This window comes from Hetaerina americana, unplaced genomic scaffold (genome assembly GCF_022747635.1).
Source record: "Hetaerina americana unplaced genomic scaffold, ioHetAmer1.1.p SCAF_4, whole genome shotgun sequence".
Lineage (NCBI taxonomy): Eukaryota > Metazoa > Arthropoda > Insecta > Odonata > Calopterygidae > Hetaerina > Hetaerina americana.
In genome coordinates, this window is record NW_027286985.1 from 60759463 (window position 1) to 60787094 (window position 27632).

General features: G+C 40.0%; 1 protein-coding gene across 1 annotated transcript in view; it reads left to right on the top strand.

The window, feature by feature from the left end:
• Positions 1–27632, top strand: part of dpy (fibrillin-like protein dumpy) — a 463637-nt gene that overhangs the window by 214864 nt on the left and 221141 nt on the right. The window contains 1 exon segment of the mRNA XM_071590673.1: positions 10264–10316. Within this exon segment, the coding sequence (XP_071446774.1) occupies positions 10269–10316 (48 nt within the window). The 5' untranslated portion in view covers positions 10264–10268.

A 27632-nucleotide genomic window follows, 5' to 3' on the forward strand; every position in this document is an offset into this window, starting at 1 on the left:
GCCATCGCTGTGTTTTGTTTCAATCTTCCAATCTCAATTAAAGATTAAGAACGTCCTCGGTGTCTTCATATTATTTTCGAAACTTTTACATCCCGTCGACCTCTTCTTGTTAGTTAAAATTTTTGAGGAAGTTACGGAATTTTTGTTTGAGGACCTTGTAGTCGCTTTCCTACGTATCTATCGGTGCGGGTCCCGTTAGCGTCCTCAGGACTCCTGTTAGGAGCTTTAGGGATTAGGTGGCGAGATTGCGGCTAGAGGCGGAAGCTTTCGTCTCCACAGTTCTTCCTTATCTCGTTTAGGCCATCGGCCCCGACAAATCTACGCATCCGATCTTCTACCCTGGGCCACTCCCTCCTCAGTCAACATAATAGGCAAGAACAGAAAGGGAGCCCTCTCGTTTGGGTATTGCACGAAAAAAGTTGTTTAGCAGTCGCAACATGGATGAAGGAAAGCGATGAGTTACTCAAGGGGCTCGTGTTGGACTTGTGTAGTTGTTAAGATGGAATGAGATAACGCACGAAAGTGTCTGAATGTTACTTGGAGAACCACCTACGGAGTTGTAAAACTGTGATCTGTAGTCCCCAGGCGCTGACGGAATCCGACCCAGAGTTTTCCCATTAATTCTTTCCTTTTCTTCGACGCACCACCTAAGTATGTGGCAAGTATTTGCGGACCGAAAAGAAAAACGAGGTAAAGGAAATCTAATTACTCTATGTCCACACACAATGTACTATTAGGACGTATACATAATCACATTAAAATTACGTATTTACGTGTCTATGTACATCATGCATAAGCGCAACTTAATGCTAATTAGTGTGAGAGAGGAAAGAAAGAAAAGAGTGATTGTTTGCCGAGTTAAGAAAAGTAATCGAAGGTTTTCTGCTCTAATTATGTTCAGCTTATTTAAATATTCGTATGAAAGTATATATGTAATATCTTAAAAGAGGATTAGATTTAATTTTCTTAATAAACTATTCAGCCATATGTAATATCTTAAAAGAGGATTAGATTTAATTTTCTTAATAAACTATTCAGCCATTCTATCATTGCCTAACTTATGGTAGAAGTAAAAATCTTGAGCGGATTTAACGTCAATTCTATTGTTATTTTAACAGAAGCTGCGAGCTCCTTGATGGGAACCTTATCTTAGTGATTTCGTTTTTCATGGATGATATTTAGAAGTAGAGAAATATAACAAAAACTTGAATTAGTAGAATCTTTTCTAGTAGGGACAAACATTTCGAAGTACTTCTAACAAAATGAATCTCTGTTAGATCTCCGAGTATTTAAATACTGAAATGACAAAGTGATAAAAATAGATCCTCTCGGCAAGATGTTTTCCGGAATCCACGGTCAGGGTATGTACCGGGTTGAGGAGTGAAAATCGGAGGAAAGGGCCCAGCGGGAAGTTAATGACTCGTGCCAAGAGGGTGAGTAATCGCCCCTTGTTCCTCGTCCGCTATCCTCTTTGGCCGATCAGAAGCGCGAGGCGACAATTAGGGGGAACAAAATGGCTTTGGCATTTTTTTCCGACTCATAAGGAACACCGCAGAGGAGGATGAAGACGATTATACACGGTTCGTTCGCCCGCATCGCTCGAATGTAGCTGCATTGGGACTCATTCTCCCCTTACTCTTTCCTCAAAAATGCCATTACCTTTAAGCTTTAAACCAACCATCTCATTCCGTCAGGTTCATAGAGTATTTGCAATTGTTTGGCATAAACTCGCGAAGTGCAAGACACAGTCGTGGAAAGTAGGCATGCTCTATGCGAATGTAAAAATTGGAGCAAACCATCCTTGAAACAGTAAAAGACTCTCGGACAAAAAAACTTCATATAAGTAGTAATGAATAATCTCTTATGAAATGCAAAAACTTTGGTGGCCATGTGTAGGAATAAACTTAATATTCCATTTCTTACCTACCCCGACGATGGGAAACAATATTACGAATCTAACGAAAGAGTTTGGACTAGAGAGGAAAATACCTTACTTTTTATGAAATTTGTAAAGTTACAGCTCTGACTGTTCCCGCTCAGATTTAAATATCTTAAATACGAAAATATCCACTGAACCCAAACAAATCCTCTCCACCTTAGTGAAAAAACAAAGGGGAATTCGGCAATCTCTTCACGATGGTAACCCACTTTCTACGAGGAAGTATTCGTAGAGAAAGCAGAATAAGTCAAGTACTGGCGTATAATGGGGACCCGATCAGCATGCACTTTAGGAGGAGAGTAGGGTACTTCCCCGTAGAATTTTTATTGTCCTCTATGCTGAAATAGCATCTATAGTTATGAACATTCGCCGCAGTCCACAGGATATCAATCTCATATTCGTGGATAAAGGTACTTCACATTATAGTACCCTCTTTTTTTTTAATTGCGTGTGAATAGGTATATTCCAGCCGACAGCACAAAATCTGCGTGGAAATTAAGCTAATGCATAAAACAAAAAAAAAGTTTTCCCCTGTCGAAAAGATTCCATTTGCTGTTGAAATGGTTGGTGGACTTAAAATAGATGTTCCTCGCAAATAATACATATGTGACGAAAAGCACAATCAGAGAAAGACAATTTTTTAATGATTCCCTCTCACTTTCAAAATGTATCATTGAATGCATAGCTGCCAAGAAGGCTTTGCAAAATGTGGTGCTGGGCTCTAATTTTCTGTGCGGTGATTTCCAATTTGTAATAACAGGTTCAGGTCAAACGAAGATAAGTGATACAAGCATTCATAAATAGATAAACTTAGGTTAAAATTTATTGGTTGAAACCAAAAATTGTTGCATTTTTATTGATACTTCAATTTAAGTACCTTTTGATACGTAGTTATACTATTCCCATCTCTGGACGTTTATTTTACAACGCATAGATAAAATATGATCAATCTTTCATGAAGTTTTTAAGATTGATAAAATTATGAAGTGTACAGTTAAAACGTACGTGTTGAAACCCAGTTCATTCCTGAAGCTCTCTTTCGTGTTTGAAATCGTAGTGATCACTGAATAAAGTCCGAAGGCGTAGTAAAAAGAGTGCTGGAGAAAATCGGTGATATTGTGGTAAATACAAAAGCAAGGCCTCTCACGGTGGATAATACAGACGGCTATGCAAAAGACAGCCAGGGAGAGACCATGGGAGATATTTTATAGATAGGTGCACCCCGTCACCCGTCTGCGAATTTCTCCTCTCTGATCTCGAGGGGCGGCGGGAGGTAGGAGACGTCCAGCAAAATGACCACCGATCGTAGATCCTCGATGGAGAAATTCGCTCAGCAATCATTATTTGTGCAGCTTTCTTGGTGCGCGGTGACTGTGCCCAGTTTTGAATATTTCCTCCCTCCTTCCACCTTGTGAAATCAGAATTTCTCTCAGCATTCCTTGCAACCAAATTAGTCGAATAACTAATAATTAATCATTGCATGCGTCGTGAGCCCAAACAAGGTCGCACAGACGAGCCGTTTTGCGGAGTGGGCGTCTTGGATACCTCTCCATTCGTAGCGCTCTCATTCGTGATTCCTATCATTGCGGTACTCATTACAAGCACCTTTGCTTCTCGAGGCTTCAAGATCCACATTTGGGGTACATTTAGTGCTGTCGATGAGGATCGAGGCCAGTATCCTTGAATGCTTAATTTTTTACCCCCTTACGTCGTTAAATCTGCTTTGAATATTGATTTGATTTAACTCTGCATTCAATTCGCACTAACTATGTGAGCAATATAAATCCGAAATGCAGTTGCAGCATGGTGTGACGATCTGCCATGTTCGCTCTTCCCCTCGGTATTGCGTACGCAACAAACGTAAGGAATTTATGGAATTTTCTCGTGTGAAAATTATCTTCACAGATCGAATTCTCTGACTATCGTAACCTCTGTAAAGTTGGTTGATTTTCCTTTTGGCTAATCAATTAAATGATGCTTCTAAGAAATCAGTGATGTGCGGTCGGGGAAACTGAAAGATTCTCATTAATCACCAGTGTCATTATGATATTTTTCCGCGCAACCGGACGAAAAATTAGAATAAAATTCGAGAGGGAAGGGAGAACATATTTTTCGTTTGGCTGAGTCGAAAAATTACAACGAACCCGTCCAGGGGTCATTTTTCGCGAAAACTTTTTAGGATCCCCCTACCCTTACAATATTCTCTGGCTCATTTCTGACCCGGGGTGTAAAGGGTTGTGTCACGTGACATCCAAGGACTCGTCTCGTGGGCGGACCCGTCGTCCGTAATACTAGCCGCGACGCTGCCCCTCTTCGTCCTTCCCCCCGCCCCATCCCTGCTCTCCCTCATGCACCCCTCTACGATTGCCTAATTTGGCCACCGCGTTGGAGGAGTGGCAGGAGGGGGAGACGGAAAAAGAAGATGGCCAGTGCATTTCATGGTGCGGCCGGGGAATTCCTCTCCTCTCTTCTTTCGTCTCCCTCTTCGTGCCTCCATCTTTCCTTGTCCTATCCGAGCTCCCCCTTCCGTCCAAACCGGTTTCCCCGCTGCGAACAAGAGGAGCCGCCGCCGACGACTGCCTGGCTTCTTCGCGAACAACCCCTCATCGAGTCACACACCTCCCTCCCTTTCCCTTTCCGCCACCCCTCGATGCAATTTCTCCAGCCTTCTCCCGCAACCTTCCACCCTTCCAGCCTCGCAATTGCCTCGCTCCTCCTGAAGAGTCCGTCTGTGAAAACAGAAAAAAAAAGCTTTTAGGTCAGAGTTCACGCAAAGGTTACGCCAGTGGAAGATATCCGCCGTGAATCGAGCATTGGAACAAGAAACCGGCCAGTGGCTTGGTCATTTTTTTAATATTGCGAACGGTTAGGAATCGTGCAGGAGGTGGCTCTATTTCATGTGTTGAGAGGAACAAAAGCGGCTTTGGACCCAAGTATTTACTTGCGACCGAGTTGAGTTTTATTCTTAACTTAAAGATTACTGTTTTGGAAGTGGGCACCAAACAGATAAATTTTCTTTGGAACAAGTAATTTTTTACTCTTAATGCTGAATGGGGTATTATTATCGGTCAATTCGTGGTAGTGCTTAATACACTCAATACACGTTAGTATATGAAAATCCAACTTAATTCATGACGTCCCATCTCATGCTCTCCGCTCCAAGACTTAAATACTCGAAGTCGAGGTGAGAGTTGAAACCGCGACCTTCCGGTTCGATGGGAAGGAAGATCACGGAACAGTCCAACTCTCTTGTAGGAACATGCATGACATTTTCCCTGCATGCCTCGTAACTTTAGAGGATGATGCTTGCCAGAGAGACTGCTACTAGAGAATGCTATTTCAATTTTATTTGTAGAAAGCAAGGCTGATGATTACGTAATATGGACCTTTCATTCCCAAGATCGGCATCAAGATACTCAGATCCGGGAATGTCTCTCAAGTATGAATATTGCTTCAGAACACCTCACTGAATTCTTTTTAAATTCTGCACGGATGAATTTTGCACGACTCATAATTGATTACTGTTTATGATAAGACCAATGAATGAACCTATAATTTCAAATTTTCGGATAAATCAATTGAATATTATACGGCTGTACACTGAACGCACGAAATGAATAAACATTAGTCATGGAGCTGAATCCTTTAAGGGAACCAGTGAATATACTTAACTACGAAAAGTTCGAAAGTTTCGGATGGACACCACCGTCGCAAAATGAGAGCGTAAAGATAATTTTAGAAGTGAATAGAAAAATACAATTGTGAAAATTTATAAACTCATATAACAACTAATCATCCCACTTAATTTTAGCTAAGTTTGACAAAAAATGCTTTCAATAATCGAATGTATGATGCCGAGGGAATTATCATTTTCAAAGTTTTTCTTTGGTAGATAATTTATAAAATCTCTTAATCTTCAATATTTTGATGCCTGAACCTTCAGACCTGTATTTCGCAATTCAGCGTTCAATTGGATTTTCTGCCCCGTCGGCATGCCCCAAATCCAATGTTGGCAGATCAGTGCTCATGGCCTTCACAAGCGCCTTGCATCTGACTTTTTTTTGCAATGCAACGGATTTTCTCTAAATTAACCGAGCCGCAGAAATGCTTTTCAAAACCAGTTTCTGCTTAAAATTAGCCTTGCATTAACCAAATGAAATATTTCATGGAAGTGCATTCAACCTCAAAAGAAAACGCCGCGTTAACAGTAATTTTTAAAATAAAGAGTCGTGAGAAGTTTGGAGCCGTAAAATTCAAATAAGTAAAATGTCAAATTTCTATGCTGTGTAACTGAAGTATTCATTCTAAATTGTGTCGCATGGATTACTGTTTTCTAAGACCGAAAGTGCCAAGACTATACGAATGAGCGAGGTTTGAAATCTTTATGACCTTTTTCAGCTAAAATGATTACTTCAAAATTAAAGTTCAATGCTTCCTTAAAGAGCGAAATATTTTTTTTAAGTGCTACGTGCGAACATACGGTACCTGTGCGCCCTAGAATTTCTTAATAGATAGATAGATGGTCATCTTTATTTGGGGACGAGATTGAGACTATGGAGTCTCTTCTACTAACAAAAACCATAAATACGAAGATGAGGAAGCGATAGTTATTGCTCAGTTGAATCTATTGAGGCGCCTGATTCCTTATGACTACATACATGTACAATTTTAAAATATATTGTCTCGTAATACGTGTGTTTCAATTCTAAATCTCTGTGTCTTTAACGTAATCAGAGTACCATGTAAAAAATACTCTTTTATCTTGCTTTGAACATCTGGAACGAGTGCAATAAGTTTTGAAGTTAAATGAGTCTTTATAAAATACACGTTATTAACATTGTAATTTGAAAAAAATTAAAATAATGCTGCTTTGTTTCAGAAGCGGGTGTTTGAAACAAGACTAAATATCGTTGAACTTTATTGGTACTAGAATTTATATCGGATAGAATATATGTAATTCATTTCATTTGGGTTTTGGTTTTGAGGTATCAAAATAAATGCTGAAGTCCACAGCAAAAAAGTAACTCGTGAAATTTGACATCTAGCTCAATTGTAATAAAGGAATAATTACTGGCAAAACCTCAACCTCCCAAATTCATTTAGTAATTATACAATAGGCTATGGCTTGTAATAAAAGGTTTCAGTATTCGACGCTCCTTTCTAAATTTCGTTCACAACAGTGTAGGTGGACGCAGTTGGAAAGGAATATTTTCAAGACTTTCTCATTCGGTCATGTCCTCATTTTTGACGCTCGTAGGAGGTGCGAAAAATTCTCTTAAAACTTTTTATTTTCTATTTTTTTACCATGAATTTCAGTTCGTAAAATTTCCTACTGTGTTGAACCCCCAGAAGGTTTTGGCAACTTATATATTTCGAATTTCATACCATTTTATATATTGCTCTGCGCGCTATAAAATATACACATGTGTATTAAATTGAATATCAATTATTTGGCAAATGTTTATTAGTGGATGAAAATGACAGAGGTCATGTATACGATCACACACACAAATAAATGCACAATATTTCATTATCGAACGTTATCCTTTTGGAGGAAATAGAATGAGGTCTGTTTCGGGATTGGAAATGAAATTACCTATGAGCTTTCATGATACGCACTCACTCTTATGGTTGAATGGCTGCGGTAAGAGAATAGAGTGAGTGGTGGCAGGTAGCCGCGTCGCGTAGCCAGTTGGATTGGAAACACCACCTCCGGGTGCACTTCGGGCCGGATGTGGAAAGAGTCGATCGGATACTATAGGCAAGTGTAAGGCGTTGGCGAAAATTTGTAGCATGAAAAAGCTAAACGGGAAGGGTAGGAGAACTGCTTTAGGCCCGGATGCCTTTCACCCACGTTCTTTGCCCCCCCCCCAATTAAAGGAACCAGTCAATGACGGACGGCCATGTCATGCGCTCCGCAGTTATGCCGAAATTTCCCTCGGGTTCGTGTCCGCGAAACGTGGATGTAGTCAAAGTGTTGTACTGGAGTTTCCATAGGGTAACTTCGCGCATATTTTAATGCATTGCATGGCGAGGAGATAATTACTGCCTTAGTTTGAGTTGACTCTATTCAGTCAGTATTTTATCATTTACGCTGATCTTGTTCCAAGAATTAATTCAAAACCAGAAGTGGCTCAAAGTCATTTTATGCGGAGTTCTGTAGTAATTTGGTTTATTGCTCCGTTTTCACAGTATTTTTCATCGTTGTATAAAAATCTTGTTGATCACGAAAAAATATTCTATCACAATTTTTATGTCCAACTAATGATTGTTTGTTATTGATGTAAGCGTAATAAATATGTCAAAGCAAAGTCTTACTTTTCCGTCACTCCAGAAGAAAGTGAGATTGCTTGCGGTACAAGTTGCGATGCATGGATGAGGGAGGGTATCTTTGAGGATATACTGAGTGGAGATCAAAGAGTAAAAGAGGAAAAATAAGAAGTTGCCGATGTGTCCTCACCAAGTGACTTACTGTTCTTAATATTTAAGCTACAGCCATTTACAGTACTCTATACTCTGTGGAAACACTTCTAAATACAAGGATGTAAGATGGCCGAGGAGGAAGGAGAAATTCAAGATTTCAAAGACCTTTTTGGGCAGGTGCTATGATGAAGAAAAAGATGAGGAGGCGGACTCTTGTGGTTTCGGCTCTGGCCTTCCGCCGGCTCTCCAAGAACTCCAAGCCTTGGAGTTCGGAGGAAGGTAAAAATGAGTGACGTGGTGATGAATATGTCGGGTGGGAGACAAACGGGACACAGATGGAACGCTCATCCAAACGCCAACGCCGAAGCGAAGCTAGTGCGAGTTGGTGTTATGCTGCGGCCGCTGTCGCAATTTTGAAGAAGAAAAGACTCGCCGCGAGTAAATGAATTGGAGGAGCCGTAACCCAGATACGGATATTTCGACACCGGCAACCTTAAGCGGGAATAATTCACGCCGACTTAGATTCTTATAACTGCGCCGGAATGAATGTCTGCTTCTCTTAAGAGACTTCTCGCTCACCAAAAGTTGGACCTCGTTTGATGACCAAATTGAAATAGACTAGACTTAATTCGAATCTCTCTTGATTGATTTGTTCTTTCTGTCTTTTGTCTTTCAAACGATGCAATGACGTTTTCTCGGATGGGACAGTTCAAAAGCAGGGTGTGTTAAAGTACGCCATTTTATTGAAATACATAGCACCACAAAAGCCATCATACTGTTTTCATTTACCTGTCGGCCTTAAAGATTCTTAGCTCACTTTAACCAATCGGTTCAATTGATGGTAAAATGTTTTCACGCCGCACTTAATACGAATATCAAGTAAAATTTACTGTTGCGAAACTTTGGCCGAAAGCATGTTACACTACTCCTGCCAAGAACTTTGGACGATCGTACCCCTTCAATTTAAGTCGCAGCCATTTAATGTATGTGAACAAGTTTTCCTCTGGAAAGTCTGTGGTCACTGTGCTCTTATAAGTTTTAGATTCACATCATCCTTGCAAACGTTTGCTGAGCGAATCGACGATGGTGTTGATAACGAATGAAGTGTTTAGGAAATTTTGTCTGCCTTCTTAATCCAGTAATTTAAAAACTAGTTAACACCATAAAAAATGAAGTATCGGTGCGTTCTTGGTTTTTATTTTATCCTGAATGGTAATGGATTATGTTTCTGGTGATCAGGAAATGTTAATCAAACGGTAATGCCTGCGTGTTCTGCGTGGTAGCCATCATCGTCCACTTTAAAATGATGGACGGAAATGGATGAGCAGCTCCTCTCTTGTCGGGAGGCCTCACGAAAGAACTCGAAAGCTGAAAGACCACTCACTCTTCGCGGAAGCTTTCTCAATCTACTGCGGAATACTTTCACCTTTCGCTGATTTGAAAATAACCAAGCATGGTAATGTCGACATCTTTCAGAAGACATAAATCACATGGTTATCGGTTAACATTTTTACCTCAGCCTATCTGGCAAATTTTAATTTTCTCATCCTATGGTGTATGAGACGCCTACGTTGCACGTGTTCGTATTATCTGGTACTTTCAATATTATACATGCTACAGGTATTAACATACTTTTTGTTGCTTAATTCATTGCAATAATGATCTTCATGATGGTTCCAGTTTCCAACTCTTATTAAGCGGCGTAAAATCTTTGGAATTTACTTTGAAAAATGGGACTTATGCCAAACGCATCGGATTTTATTTCAATCCAAGATGTGAAAAAACATGGCATAATATAATATACGAGTCAAATAGTATGTTTTAAGCAAGTATTGTGATAATTTAAATTAAATCAAAATAAAATTAAACATATTTCTAACTTGTATTTATCTCTTTTACAGCTAAAATGAAGATCCTGGCTTCGCTAATATTATGGATATGGCTCATGTCAAATGTAAGTACAAAGCTCATATTTTTATCCTTATGTCTTCTAATACCTCCATTAATTTCTGTCAGTAGTAGTTTAAGCAATATTTGCATGCGGCAATCTTTTAGGACACGTGGGAGTCTTGCCAAAACATTCCGCAAAACCCTAGAGTTTTACTCTTTTCCCACTTCTTAAACTAGCATTGTAAAATCATCAAGTTATCGTCCTGCGAAGAAATCTAATGAGGAATAAATCTTTGCTTTATGCAATTAAGCTGATTTTTTGTGTTTTCCAAATCCACCCAATATTATTACTGTCACACAGGTACCCAAGGCTTATGGACTCATTATTAATATGAAACCTCTTCCTGTCATTGAGTAATGTAATAGATTTTTCGTTTCGCCTAAAAAAATAATTGGATTATAATTGTAGAGGTATAAAATGATTTTTTTATCTTGAACTGCATAAACATTGCTTTAAAATTACAATTTAAAGAGTTACAAAGTAACGACATATTTGAAAAAAATATGTTTTACTTTTGCTTTCAAGTTGCCATAAGGATTCGCGAGACGCATATTTCAATTTAAGATTGTTGATTTTTATATTTTTTGTAAATTTTAGTCCCACATTACTCAAAGCCGAATTTAAATGCCAAGGGTCACCTTGTTACATTTAGACATTACATCATGTCTTTTTTGTTTTATCACCGAGTCAGTGGAAAATTCAAATATTCTTTGGATTCCGAAAATCAAATATCCCATCTCAGTTATTCGCATTTTTTAAGTCATAAAGAATTATGTCTAATTAAATATGATTGGAATAATTTTCCTGACATTTGCGCTACTTCTCTAACCTCTTTGCATGAGTAAATAATCAAACATACATCCATATTTTCATTCCGTAAACCACAGCATACCATATTTAAAAACCCTATTAAATTGTGGAGAAATTACTCTCCCCTTCCTCATAAATACACCCACATTGATTTTAATGCCTTGTTTTATACTGATGAATTGAAAACTTTTCAAGTACTACCCGTTCTATAAATTTGGAAGAATATTAAAGGCGATCTCACAGCCATCGATCCGGAAAGTGCATTCTACCGTCCTTTTGGTTACAGTGCTAGTAATGACGTTCATATCGTAGCATGAATTTCCCTTCCAGGTCCCAGATCAAAACACGATGCATTCCAAAAACGATCTTGTTGATTCATTAGGGAGCCACCGTGGTGACAAGCTCCCCTTTCCCCTCCTCTACTCATCCTCGTCCGTCCGCGGGCCTTCATCCCTCTTCCCCCGGGACTGGTCCTGCCCCAACCACCGGTCGTCCTTCCTCGCACGCCCACCTGGCGGCCCTTCGCCCGCCTTCTGCTCCCCCGAGAACAGATCTGCTCTCGTTCCGAGGCCAGAGCGCCCACGCCCGCCTCTTCGAGCCCCGTGCAAAATCACGAACGAGGGCGTGGGTGGGTGGAGTGCGGGGGCAGCCGGACGGTGGGGGGGATTCGGTCACGCCCATGCGGCAGTCGTAAGCTCCCCCTCTCGCCAACACTCGCTCACCCCATCCACTTCGTTATCTCGTTCTCCATCCGCACCGAGCTCACTTTCTCCACTCGACACTTATACTATCTCCTCTCCCTTCGCCCTCAGCCCCTCTAGCGTGATGGACGCAAGTGGGTAAATTCGAGGTTAAAGTTCATCCTCGTTTATTGGGCCTGTTTTATCTGACTAATGCATGCGCGTCAATCCATCCTAAGCATTTACCATTTGCTCCCGGGCCTGATAACTTTTAGTAGTATACATATATATATATATATATATATATATATATATAAATGTGTGTGTATATATACACATATACATATAAAGAAAATTGAAATAATACGAAATATCAACGTCCTATCGTAATACTTTCACGTCGTTGTGAAAGAAAATTTGCTCAGGAAATAAGTTTGAGTAATGTTATAACATTTTCAAGAGGGATTACTATCTTATACTTCTACATTTTTTTCTATTTGACTTAAAGTTTTTGATTTTTGCGCGATTATTGCGGACTATATTTTGATATAGTTTAATTAACTGTCAAATTATTTATTGTAATACAGAAATGATACTTGAAAATTTAATGGGAGACTATTTTTAATGGCTATTTCGAGGCCCGAAGTCCGAATGGGAAATTTGCTCCATTTCTCTGCTCAATAGTTCGTATCCATGTTTTGTAGTTCCTTGTATTCTGCTTTTTTTGGTTTCTATTTCGTTCACCGAACCGTTTGTGATTATTCTCTGTTATACTTCTGAACTTTCATTTTAAACTTTCATTTCACCATTTATTATCATTTTTATCGGGAACCTCTCTACAATGCAGGTACCTGCTGCTTTTCTGAGCTCAGCATGTCAGTTATTCCAAGTTGTCACCATGATGTGTGGTAATTATCATTTCCCACAATTCATTTTATCTCCATGCCCAAAACCACTCTCTTTTCCGTAAACCGCACTTCCTATATCTCAGTCGACATTCAACGACCCATCTATTAACTCTTATTTTTTTCAGATATTTCTTTAAGAGGTTATTCCACTTTGAACTTTGTTTAAACAGTTGACTTCATGTGAGTTACTAGTCTTACCATTACTGCATGCCTCACGTGATTGCTCGTATTGAAAACTTATGGTAGTAATATACGTAAATCTGACGAAATAAATTCCATTAATCACAATCAGCACTTAGGTCAAGTAATTCTTCATATTTTAGTGTTTTTGTGCATATATAGACTTATATTTATTGTGTGTATTTTTCCATTTCAATTTGTATGCTTTTAGACGATTATATTCCCATTAATCTTTAACTAAGGATTTCTTCGGATTTTTTTGTGTAATTGGGTTTATCTTCAAAGTTTGTCTATTTGCTTGGCTTACACATTCAACCCTTGCGAATGAGCAAGCGATCGTTGAAATCTCTTGTCAATCAATTTTGAATTCCTTCTTTATAAGGTTTCTTTTGCGAAATCCTGGGAAATTTGAAGCGTGTGGCTCGTTATTATTTCCACGAAAGAGTAAACAATAGGTTGATGTGGTATAAGTATGTAATATATGCATTTAATGGGATAAAATATGTATGACCTTTTACATATCTTTCATCACATCACATTTCTACCATCATATATCATATATTTATCATTAAATATCTTTCATGATATCATACCTTTATCCGTTCAATTTTGAATAGTATGACATCTAACCTGTTCGCGAATATTCGGACTGTTCATCAGCAATCAATTTGAGCGCGCTAATGTATTTGAAGTAGAGAAATCTTGTGGTCGGTCATCAATACATCTTGGGACTCACGAATATAATCGAATGCTAAATTAAATGTGCGGCGGAAATCTCGTCTTTTACTGTCTTAAATTCGGATATTCTTTGTATCGAGCAGTTTTCCCCACTACGAAATATCGTCTCAGAAATATCACCATCAGCCCAGCTTCACTCTGCTCCCATTAGCAATATTTCACCTCCGAGCTCTCACTTTCTCGCCGTAGTTCTGGGAGCAGGTGGTAAATCACGTACTAGATCTAGTCCCCGTCTTAGTCTGCAATCCCAGCAGCTGGCTTCCCTACCGCTTCGAGCGAGGGGCGATTGATGGACGAGCGCTTCTCTGCCCAAACACGCCAATTACGAGAGCTATCAGTCCGGCGATGCGTCCTTGCTCATCCGCCTCCTCGCCCGTTGCCGCCCAGCCAACTTCTCGCTACGCCGCCTCTCCCCACCTTCTCTCGCCCCCCCCCCCCATTCCAGGCTCGACCTCTCCTCCTCCATCGTTCCCTAAAAGTGCGCATTTTCTCATTTTCTCCGTCCACTTTCACTGAAATGCCCGTCTGCCGTCTTTTCTTCATTTTCCTCCCCGCGTCTTTCAGGCTGTTCCAAATGTGTTGAAAAACATTCCAGAGATTTGTTTGCTTTTTTCCGTGGATCATGGTGGATGTAGGTATGGTGCCTGTGATCCTCGATGGATCCCGGTTTTTAGAGACCGATCAAGCACGGTTACAAAACTTTCAATCCCGAGACGATACGCAAACCTGCGATTTTTGGTTGTACAACTAGATTGACTCGGGGTTCAGCTTTCTTTTTTGAGGACAGGATCATTGCACCAAATCCTTGAAAAACAAGCAAATGGCCATTTTATGAGTAAAATCAGCTTTGCATTGCCTCGCGTAAGGCTTTTTATACTAATCGAGCGTTTTTTTTTCGCAGCAAGTGGTGGTCATTAATTTTTCCAATTCGATTTAATGATAGGTGAAAAATTCTATTAAACTAATTGTATAATGTTTTATTATTTAAATCTCTTGAAATGCATGTAAATTGTTTACTTGTGGTAGTTTTTACAGAAAGCGATGCATATGTATTATAAATATTCCGTATAAATAACTCTCGATTTAAAATGAGGAACTTTTAAGACCATAATTATCTTAATTTGATAATATCTTCATAAACATACATTCAGTAACCAGCAAAATAAGTTCATTTAAATAAGTATCAATTGATAATTTCAACACTCGATGAATTCTTATTTTTAACGTCTTCTAATTTAAATTAATTTTTTCTGCAAAACACGTTAATATTTCATTACTCGCTTGCTTTTTCTTAAATTCATATTTGATTATAAGGAAATATTATGCTTTCAAATGTCGAAATATGGCTTTTAAATCCATTCTTCCTTTAACAAATCGTATGTGGAGCGTTATACAAGTATGTATGATTAGGTGGGTTGGCATAATTTTGATGGCCCTGCTAACAGCAACGTCAGCCATGTTCTACATATATTCTCCTTGGTGACCTGAAATAAAATTTTACTTTGTAGTTTTCTCTTGGTATACTCGCGGTATTCCTTGAACTCTTTTGGCCCCCTGACGTCATCTATTCCCCCCTCATAAGCTCACTCCAGTGCATTGGTTTCTGTTAGCAAACAGCGCCACGTACCGTTCAGCATTTTATTAATTAAGGTTCTTTTACGGCCAATCGTTCCATCTTCCGACGCCGTCGTGACTTCGTGAGCTCCATCATTTCAGATGAAGATTAAATGCTGCTTATGAGACGAGATCTTCAGATAAATGATCGCTTTCACTAGACATCTATTGGATCTCGCAACTGCTTGGTCATGTATTTACTGATCTTTTTTAGAACGTCGGGGAGCTTGTAGGTCGTCGTCGTACTCAACTAAATTACCTACTGTTATTATTGATTATTATTTTTGATAGATCAGAACCAGTTATTTTTCCAGGAAGTAGCATTGCACAGGTTCATGTTAAAGATGCGTATCTAACGGGAATTGTTGTACAGCCACTAATTTATAGTATTAGCGTTGGTACAATTGATAATTGGAAGAAGTTCTAGGAATGGGTGATGGCGCAATGCCTTAAATAGCTTAATTGACTTCAAACGTATAACTTCATAATCCTATGGTCGGGAACCTACTTGCTATCCGAAAACGCTGTGGCCCGTTTAGATTGGTAAATCACGCATGTGGAATTTATCTGTTCATGTTTAGCGTAAAGTAACAGCTGAGTCAGAAGTGGGAACGACCGAGTGCATATTGCCCCCTGACTATTTTATGCTTGAATTAATTTATAAATGAACAAGCTAATCTAATCACTTTCGAGGAGCTTTCATCGCGATCAAGAGAGAAGTGCCACCCACGTCCGGAGCTTGGGTAGAATAAGCGGAATGTTTGTTTGCCATGGTCTAGGTCGTTCACCCACCCACAAACGTTTCCATCTACATGAGACTATTACGTAGATTGGAAGTTTAACGGTATCTTCAAGATTTGTCCACAATTTTCAGGAACCTTGCGAGATTTTCTAGATAGCAAACATCTTGTTTTTACGATTATTGCTTTAATGGTAAAGCGCTGTCTCTGTCCCTTCCTTTCCCATCGCCAAATACTCGCAGGTGACCGATATTTGGGAGAGGTGAGGTAGTCCCGGAAGTGAGCATCTCGTGAATTTGTCCTCCGCCCCTTCTCCTTCCTTCATGCATACCGCCCCCTGATCATCCCCATTGTCCTCTCGAGCGATCGAGGGTCGCAATCCGTAATCGGACACTCCCGAGAGCACCATTGTCGAGTCGGGCGCCTACGGCACCTTAAGGCAAAGGTGTTAAGAGTACGTGCTGAGTGTGCGGATGTATTGCAAATGAAGGCAGCTCTGTTTAATGTCGCTTGTTTGCCTATCTTCAAATGTTTGATTTTATCTGAAAGCGGAAGGTACTACGTGCTCGAGAGGTGAACGTGGAAATGGTTTAGAAGTGCGAATAGAGTTCCCGTTATATCTAAATTCCCATCCACATATGACGTGTCAATCCTGGGAGATTCAAGATTTATTTACTAACCACCGAATATAAATATCGCTGAAATACATGAATCCAAATATATCTGATTCGTGCCAATTATTTTTCTATGGTCTGGACGATAGCTTTCATTGTGGGCCTTTCTTGGCTTAATCTTTACGTCACTTTGAAGAGGACAGTAATAACGGGTGAGAGCTTATCAATGCTACCGTCTTGAAGTCTCAATAACATATATCGTTACAGGAATATTTATAGGTTGTATTAATTGAACGATTCTATAAAACATGAACAGAACTAAGATGATTTTTCTTTCGTCCGTAAAATTAATGTTTTCCCTTCACTTAGTTGCTCTGATGTTCTTCTAAAAAATAGTTACTATGTTAGTTGTTAGCTAGGAAGCAGTATCAGAACTAGTTATTCAAGACCGTCTCCTATCACACATGGGCAAATTCTTCAATGGTTTGATCAAATGTATTGCAAATAGTTGTAATTTTTTTGATAAATTCTGCTATAAATGAAAAACCGGGGTAATCTAAATTAATTTCGATGGTTGAGTGTTTTCTGTTGTCGAAAACAGAAGCTCAGGATACTTGAAATATTTTTGCGAAATCCCCGACAATTTCATGTTTCATGGAAGCAACCGAAATGACCGCCACCATTTATTCGACTTTCATTAAGATAAACCAATTGCATAGGAAATGGCCCAGAATATTACCTCTTCGGACTTTCTCAGTTTCAAATACTGGGGAAAAAAATACTCAGAGAAATCGTGGGTGGATGTTTCGGATCAGGCAAATGAGTTTGGCTTTCAGACCGATATGCTGTTAACCCACAAATTGTTACTCTACAGTACCAATGTATACGGCTAGTAAATCATGGAAACCACTTTTGAATTATTCCTCTTCACTCGGGTGGGTAAATGATCTTCTCTCCTCTATAGAAGTCTCCGCGTCCCCTCCCCTGCGGTCGTCGCATACTTAAAGGCAGACCCTTGACCGCGATCGCCAATTACCGGAGAGTTCGTTAACCTGGACCATACACGACGATGGGCCCAGTACGTCGCGACGAGATATGTGCACCCCTGATTGCACATGCGCGAGTACAAGGCTCGCATCCCCTCGCGCGGGCAGCACGGCGCCGCCGCCGCCCCATTCAACATCAGCTGAGACGAGCATCACCCCTCCCGACACGACCGCGAAGGGCCGGCCCCGGATCCTTTTTTGCGGCCAGTCTCCTCCTCCCTCCCCCTTTTAAGGAAACGATCTTTTTTATCTTCCTCTAGTTTCTCCCTCTCCTCTGCGTCCATATAGAGCGGAGTGCTCGCCGCTTCCTTCCTTCCACCCCACCGCCGTCGGCCAACAACCTCGAGGGCTTGGGTATGCACTCCCTCTCCCTACACTTCTCTCCTCCCTCCCTCCTTTCTTTCCCTGGCGGACCTTCTTGAGCACCTCTTACGCGTCAAATTTTCATCAAATTTCGCTTAAGAAATTTTTCGTGAGAAACTTGGATACAAATGAATTTATGCTCGTGAGGTCAAGTTCGACCTGAAACCAACCTGCATGGTTCTATCTACTAATTGAAATCCTTGCTCAGGTTTACTTAAAAATGTCTTTGGCCTACAGTTCTTTTGAGTAATATTAGCCAGTCAGAGTTCACATGCGCGCAACGCGAGTATCGATACACAACTGTTGACCGACGGAATAGCGAAAGGAACGCCACTTTCGGGTTTTGGCACCTCTTATTCTCCATTCTAATTAATACGAATCACATTTCTCGTATTTATATTTCAACACTGCAGCAAAAACAAATTTTCTAGACGGCTTTAAGTCTTTGCCTTACGATACAACGTTGTCAAAAAAAATGTACAAGACGGCTTGAATGCATACGTAGGTCCCACATAAATTTAAATAATGTAAAAATTTGATCAGATCCATCATGTATAGGCATTACAACAGTCGAGTATCGACGCTCGTGTTGTCAAAAACCTTAAGTGCTGATTGTTTAATTCCATTCGATAGCATTATACTAGGAATCCAAATCCTTATACATCTAAATAATCCATTAATTAATATTTTTAAATTATATATCCAAGTTCGAGAAAGTTTCTGAACAAAAACTTTGATGGGAAATGGATTGTCGAAGTCTATTCAAGTTAAACATGGCTGCGGTCATGCCGTCAGTTACATTCAAGTTTCTTTTACAATATTTCTTGTACGAAATATGGAGAAACATTTGACCGTGTAAAAGGGCATCGACATTCCATTTTTCGGGGGGACGCTACATGAATCCTCTAGAGCTCGTCTCCGCTGTGACTAATGGCCATTTGTCCAGTTAATTAGTGCCCCCTCCCCTTGCCAGACTAGCTAATGATTCGGGCCCTAGAGTGGGGCGCTCAATAGCCCGAAGTAACGCCCAGAGAAGCAAGTTCTCCGACCATGTTTGCTTCTCCCTGTAGACTGCTCGTTATACTTGTTTTAGGTAGGTATAAGGGTTGCGCGAAAATTTTATCATTAAGAACGGAGCCTTCCTCCCATTATCAAGGTGTAGCTCCATAAGCAGGTTCTTGGAGAGGAGTGGGTGGGGTTGCACTAGTAATGAGTTTCTTATGAACCAGGTATGATTTAGAAAGAGCGATAATTAGCATCGGGTGGCAATTAGAAATCTTAAGATATGCCTGGTATATCGTAGTACCATTTGGGAACCAGCATCAGTGAAAAAAGTCCTCATTAAAATCACGTAGGGCTCAACGTGAACGCCTCTTTCGTCGAGCGCTGTACTGCTTACCTCGCACGAATTTTTTGCTACACGAAACTAAGTTGGGGCCGAGAATACCTTAGAAAAGCCTGCAATATTCCGAAATCGAACTTCGATAAATTCTTGCAATTATCATTCTTATCATCTGACCCACATACCTTATTATTACGAGATGACATTATTTTGAGTGAGTGTACTAACATATTTGCTTTAATACACGATGATTAAGAAATTTCTAGTTTGAAAATGATACCAAGCAAAAGGAAAATTAGGTTATAGAAAATGTATCGTTTTATTTTGAGGTTTAAATTAGGTGTAGAATATTCCTAAATTTAACCTTTTTAAGGAAAGAGAAAGCATATAATCTTTTAATGCAGTTCACCTTAAGTTAGATTTCATCATCATCCGGAGCCGAAGATTAGAAATCAACTCAGCTAACTGGTGCCCCTTTTTTCGGATTCCTACCGTAGTAACACGTTCCCTATCTGTTTCCTATGTCCCTGGTGATTCAAAGAATGGAAGTTTCTCCTTACCTTCCAATAAAATTTAGAGTAACTCACTTTTTAACGGATCATTTGAATGCATTACCTGTTCCATTACACTCATAGGTACTCGTGCCAAACTGGGCGACCACGCGCGCCTGATATTTGGCGAGGAAGGTATCTTCGGCGGAAAGAAAATCTTTCTGTAGGTAATCTTCGTGGGCGGAGGAGTTTCGTAAATTCTCTCGTTTCGCTCTGCGTTCGTGAGCTGGGCGTGTTCGAGCACGACATCCGTGTTTCGAATTCGTTGGGACGGGGGCGACAACTGTAACCGTCGGAATTTGGATGCTCTCCGGAGGGAAATTCGAGAGAGAGAGACGTACTCATGCTGTGCCCACCCCACTTTCTCTCAATCTCCTGCCCGCTCTCCAAATCCCGGGTGGTCACCAAAAAGAGAATGGGCCAAGCGATCACGAACTAGGTTGACCGGAAACCAACACCGCGTATCACTTTTTGAACTTTAACATTTTCAAGAGATGTTTTTGACTAGTCTTTAGACAATCAATTAACCCGTTCTGGTCATACCTCCCAGAAATATCCCTTAACAACTTGCGTTAAGCTGGGAGTTGGGTCCACAACGGGTTATTGCATGATATTTTTTGTCAAAGATTTGAATTTGCGCCGCAAACTGAGAAGTAATCGCAGATATTTTACGTTTAAAATTAATAAAAAATCCCTGGCATTCAATATTAAAAATTGAAGCCTCTTTTGCCTAAAACGTGATTTACTCCTTTACTATGCAGGGTTCAGTGGTACTAGAAAACCAAAGTTATTTTCTTTAATTAATAGTTTAATATTTACTAACCTACTTTGTAACGTTTTACCTCTGCGACAAAAATTAAAACAGAGCAAGCATTGGAGCCTAAAATGAAGTTGATACCGCTTACAGATAACAAAATGTATACGTTTTGCTGTTTCTTGAATGGCCTCTCTCTGTATTTAGGAAGAAGGAACTTTAACGTGACCGAATATAAATAACAAATCAAGAGTGACCACCTGGATTAAATTGTAGATGTCCTTTTAACTTTCCAAGATATTGATACTCTGAAATGTTAACTAAGTTACCATGCTATATGTATAAAATATATCATGCTGGATGGAATGAACCGGAGTGGAAATACATACAACGCGACTTTCGTACGACATCCGTAAGTAAGAACGACTTTCGATGAACTCAGCTACTTTTGATATCAAGGAGCCTATGATTATTTCAATAAAAGAGAATGCAAAGTAGTTAGTAGGGAATAGCTCCTTTACGGGTGATCAGATCATTTTGGGGCATGGGGCATTAGTTTCATGGTGATGGTGAACAGTTTATCAACTTTAATTTTTCTCCTCGACTGTTATGGAGAAGTTTTATTTCTTTCGTTATTCGTGTACTTTCATCTTCGACTTAGAAGGAAGACAATCTGAAAGGACAAATTATAACCGAGGAGGGAAGCCAAAAATCGCTGTGGAGAGGAGGCTATGACAATCATTTCCTTCATCCTCCCATTTTACCAATCTGCCCTTTCTCCCTCCTCCTCTCCTCATATTTCCCTCTCCCCAACCTCCTCCCAGGCTCTTCATCCTCTTCGAGAGAGACTCGCCGCTGCCAAATACGGCTCGATGGAAAGAGGAAGGAGAGGAACTCACGTCAAAGCTTCCACCTCCTCCCTTCCTCCCCTCGTCCCTCCCTCCAATTCCTCGTTTCCCTCTTACCTGTAGTGGGCGGAAGGAGGAATCTCCGGCGATGTTTGGGAGGACGCTGTCGCTCATCCGTTGTGTGCGGGGCTGGGAGTTACGGGGAAGGGGTTGGTGGTGATTGAGTAAGAGGGGGAGAGAGCTAAGGAATAAAAAAGCAATCGAATTGGCTTGCCTAAAAAATTTCCGTCACTCTTTATGACGATGCGTGCCAGAGATCAATTAAGGAATGCGAACCCCATCACGCAGTGGACATTCTCAAGCGAACCATTGGCGGAGTTTCTGCATTTGTCAAATAATTTGGCATCTCTCCCTTTTAAGGAAGACGAGATTCACATCCAAGCCGTAACTCTGCCATTTTCCGCTTTTTGGCATCAATGAAACGTCTCCTATTAATTACTGCCTTCGATCCCTTTGTCTTGCCGTCTTCGGGGAAAAACCTTTATCCGGAAACATCGCAAGGTAGTAGTAGTTGGTGAGCAATTCACCACGCCGTTGTATATCTCAACATTCCCTTAAAAGCATATTTTTGCAAAGAGCATCACTCCAAACATTTATTGCTCTCGGTTACCAAACATTTCATGTATGATTTTCCTTTTCTTCACTGTCATAATTTTTTTAAATTGTCACTCACTGTAATAAACGTACTCTCGAGTATTAAGTACTACGTTTCACGATTCACTCGGTCATTCAATTGGAACAGAGCATGGTTATAATAATCTGCATCTCAGTGGACGAGTAACACTTAGACATCAATTTAGGTTAGGAATTTTTGTACTTTTGGATGGATGCGGGCTTGGATTGGAAGGATTATTTTTCAGGCAATTTCCATTATTTTAAAAGCTCCAAAGAGTATAATCTTCAAAGTTACTTACGTCCAAAGTAATAAGTTTTATTCATTCGTGGGTTATTTGATTTGTCACAACGACACTTGTTTGATATATAATGTGATTAATGGTTGTCATGAAAGTGAATTGAAGTGCCGCCTTTGTTTGAAGACACCAAAATCACTTAAGTTGATGATATCCCTTGGCTTACGATTCAAATAATGATGTTGTTTAGAAAAGTACTGGTCTCGAAGATGGAATCATCGAGGCGAAGGGGACACTGTTCAATCCACGGTGCTGTATTTATTATTTTTTGTTTGACCAACCCGTTACGAGGGAAAAGAAAAAAATAATCGTGCGACAGGTTGACGAGGAGTTAAAAATAACCAAAAGAATCAAAGAGTGAACTCTTCAGTCCGGGAGTGCGGAAGTCTGGAACTGTCTATGGGGTCGACTGGGTTTTGGAAGGTGTCCCCAAAGGGATGTCGGCTCCCCTTCCACAGTGTTTCCCATCCTACTCCTCCCCCCCCCCCCCGCCCACGGTACAATGTATCTCGCGGGCAGTGGAAAGGCCAACGCACTATATCTCATCATGCACCCATTTCTCGCTCGTTTCGTTGGGCTTTACCTCTTCTCGTCTCGCCTCGGGACGGTGAAATGAATGCCTTTTGTTAAGAGTAGCAATTCAATCCCCTGCTCTGATGAATGACGACGGGTAAAGTAATCGAAGCGTCCCCGTTTAGTGTTTCTTCTCTTTTCGATCAACGCAAGGTTGAACGTCCTGAATCGCTTAATTTATCTTCTCCGCCTTTCAACTAGGAACCTCAGGCTTCCCTTGCAAGGCGTTTGTGGAGCCATTTTCAAAGCCCTTTCACATATTTACTCCCTCCTTTCCTTTTTGTCTCATCGTTGATTACCTTTTTTTCCGAGAACCCTTCAACTCTCTTTCTTCCCACCTTCAGCAAAGTGAAATGTGAAATTTTTCGGGTTGAAGTTTCATCTTATTTTAAATTTAGCGGGAGTGCCCAATACTGCTCTTTCCGTAAACTGTGGGAATTAAACTAAATTTTTTCGAAAAATGACGCATAATGCTTGCAGGTGACAGTAATGCACACGTTCTCTCTATAAGAGATTTAGCGGAATATCAATATTTTTCGGAATTTGTTGATCAGGTTTTGAAACAATAGCTTGACTAATAAGTTATACTCGTTTCAAATCAGACTTTAATTGTTTAGAGTCTTTTCATGGAATTGTTAAATAATAATATGGTCTCTAGACAATATAAGAACGCAATATTAGTTTAAGTTTCAACGTTACAGTTGGCAAATCCACGATTTTCTCCGATGAACATATCTATGTACCTGTGAGTTTGAAATCTGAAATCCAAATACCTCTAATGCCTCAATATATTGTAAATCGAAGGAAAAACAAGGTAATATTACCATTTATCCGTTATTTTTCCAATTAATTAAAATTTAACAAAATTTTGACAGTATTCATGAATCGATTGAGGGCTGAAAAAAAATCTTTGCTATTCCATATCAAACTGTGGATTTTTATGCAGGATAGCAAAGGTTTATCTCTCTACTCTTTTCAAGGAAGAATTCCACCAAGCCCGTGACTGTTATGTTTATCATGAATCGGATATAAAAATGTGTGGTTATTAATGATGTTCAATCGCTAAGTAAATAATGTACAATAACTAAGAAAGTAAAAATGTGGTAAAATGTTTGAGTTATCCTGGGAATGAGGCCAGTTAAGAACTTATTTATCTCTAGCGAAATCCTATTGCCAATCGCCATGAGTGGCCAATCGACCGTGAAATTGTTACGTATATAAATGTATGCATCGCCGTTGCTTCGTGAGAAAATTGGTGCACGTATGTATTTATTGTAAATGTTTCGAACCGTGGTGAAATTCATCTCTTAACTGTTCTCTTCCATTTGCGACACCTATGAATGCATTGAAAACAGGCTGCCGACCTAATCTCTCTGGCTCATAGCGTTCCGTGGTGGCGGAGAAAATGAGTTCATGCAACCGGATTCGGCACTCGCCGTTTGAAAGTACGACATCGCGTCACCGCGGTCCACGTGACTTTTACTTCAAGATGAAACGCGGCGCCGCAGTCTCAAGGATGATACTGTGGGAGGATAAAGATTCTCCTCCATTCTTTCTTTTTTAGTGAAAGTCCGAAAGGCTCGCGACATTTTCGTCCGACTCATTCGATTGCGAGACGCGTCTTTGCCCCTTCTCCGGACTGTCGCGTCGACCTCATCCACATCTCGCACCAGCTCTTTTGCCTCCTCACTTGATTGTTTATCTATTCGTCTAATTGATTTTCATATTGTCGCTCCCGTAACTGTCCTCTGTTTTGTTTCTCGCCCTACTGGGAACTCCTTTTTTAAGCAAACAATGGAAACAAAACCTTTCGCAAATATTTTACCGGGAATGTAATAATGAATTGAAAACTAGCATTATCAAAGTATTTCTATTGAAGGGGTCTGGATATTTCATCCGCCGCTTCTTCATCTACTTGATTATTTTCTTTATCGATAGTAAAAATGTTCCATCTCATCTAACCATCCATTTCTGTTCCGTAATAACACAGCTCGGCTTATCATTACCCTTTATCTGAAATGACGGGGAGATATTGCGGGACGGAGCCAAATATAGGACCAATCCCTTTCAATAGGGCTCCATGAGACAAGTGTGATTTGTAATGATGCTTTGATCTCAAAGGTTCTCAAGAAAATTGCTCTCGAGAATTCCGAGCTGGGGTGAAAAACATTGGCGCTAGCTAACGGTATTTATTTTGAATTGGGAACTCAAAATTACAATGCTCAGTTAAGATTATGCATGCTGGGATGTATTAAATCACGTTTTGCAATTTATTGTGATACAGCGTTCTTTCCATGCTCCGCGAATTCGATATGGTTTGGAAAACGATTGGAGATAAGTACTCGAAATTTCCTCTCAGCAGCGTCCTTTTCTACCAACACCCTTTCGTTTGCATTAAATGTGTTCCTCTTTCCGAAGAAATGAATATTTAATGAATATGAAAAATCAAGGAAAAATATTGCAAGTACTCAAGACGTCCGAGTGGCATTGTCGAGGAAGAGTAGACAAAATGAAATATGTTTTTCTTTGAATATTTTTTTCTTATTCGTTACTGTCGGATCTGCTACTTTCGTGACTACTGCGTAAGAAATGAAAAAGAATTTTTTTTACGTCGGCAAGTCATTGAAATGTTGCAAGGCTCCAGGACAGCCCGAGAAGTCTTTATCATGGTCGCAGACCATTCCCGCTGAGTTCTCATCAACCATCTCCGCCTTCGGGGATGGAACTCGGTCTATTTTTAACTGACTTATAGTTGTAATTCAAGACGAACAACCGTGAGACACGCCATTTAGAAGATCAGAGAAACCAGTTTGGCGGCATACTTTTTTTACACGAATTTCCTACTGCACCTATGGTTTACGGCTTTGTTTTCGGCATAATCTGTCACGAATAATATCTCTTGAATATCCTGGATCGTCTTTTTTCTCTCTGACTCAACACTTATGTTTTTCATCAGTTCCATGAGATTCTACGAACTCGGTAAATTAATTGATGAACGTGATTAGAATTCCTAGCTGTCAATCGCTATGTCTACACCGGTAAAGGGATGTTAACAGCTAGTACTTTATTTAGCAACTAATTCAAAAATAGCATATTTGGCTTTGGCACGGGATATTTTCATCGTAAAATGGCGACACTGATAATCACAAGCACTCAATCCCTATATGCAGGAATGCCCACCTAGGTTGAAATCGACCTGCTACCTCTGGACAAGCAGGCTAGGATGGTTTCTTGCCGTCACTTAGTCCGACAAAATTTATATGCGTTAAATTTTCAGTGGTCTTACAGTAAAGATAGGTTTTGATGGACCCAGGGACGATACCTCTAACAGAACCAAATGCCTTGTACCAAGCATTAAAATAAAAGTTATGTTCGTGGTTAATTATCCCATTCGTGCATACCAACATCAGGTTCGGTTTGACAATTATTTAATGAAATGAGCTAAGCTTTTTTGGACTACACATTAATTAAGTCTTCCCTCATTTAGCATTCAACGTAGCACCCCCATATCCGTAATACTCCATTTTTGTGGTTTCAATTTAATCCTAAGCAAGTCAATCAGAATTGTTTTCACTGCTTACTTTCAAGCTTCTCATAAACATTAATTTGTTCTTTCTAAATGTTAGTAATTATGTCTGAAAATGGTCATATATTTAATATATTTAAACCAATACGTCTTTAACTCAGCCGTATATTGCTCGTAGCTGTCTGTAATTAATAAGCTTGTTACTAAGGGAATACAACCATTCAGTACTATCAATCTTAAACGTATGATATCACTTTTTGAGGAGTTGGAAAAACATTTTTAGAATTAGAAGCTTAGTGAAGTCGTCAGTTTTACTAATTTTTCAAGGAAAAGCATTATTTTTTAACAATTGTGATAAGTGATATTTCCCTAATCGGAAGAAGTAAGTAAAATTAATCGAAGATTTTGCACCCGAATTGAATTTAATTCTGAAGTCCTATGCTCGGAATTTCCTGTTCATCGTAGAATTCATAGTCCCTCCTAAAATTATCAATGAAGCATGAATGCATGTATTAACTAAGTATGGAGACATGGATGTATCCAACTTCATAAATCATGCATTCTTGGGCATTCTGTTGTACAAATCAGTCTTATTCTAATGGTTCGAAAAGAAGGCGCTCTATGTAACTGCGTGCGCCCGAAAAGAAAGGCGGTTCTGAAACCCACGTCAATGAAGCGTTAAACGGGTTTACAGCTAAGCTGAACGATTTGCCGTTCTTTGATGAGGGATTTGTGAGCTCAGCACCTTCTCGCCCCGGACGGTACTATTTAATGAGTCGATTGAGGCGGGAGTTGATTCGAGAGTTAAGTGCACCCATGGAGGACCTTATCTCCGTACTCCATGACTGCACCGCTCTGTCCTTGGGAAAGGCTGTGTCGTTATGCAGCTTGCTCCCCGGGTCGCGTGTTGTAATGGATAGGCGTCGATTCCGATGCAACCGAGGAGATTTTATTTTTCCTCTTTCCACTTCAAAGGACACCGACGAGTCGATGACTGGGTAGCTTTGCTTCGGGAAGGACTTGTGTGTGGCAAACGCTAAATCCACAGAAGGGAGGTTTAA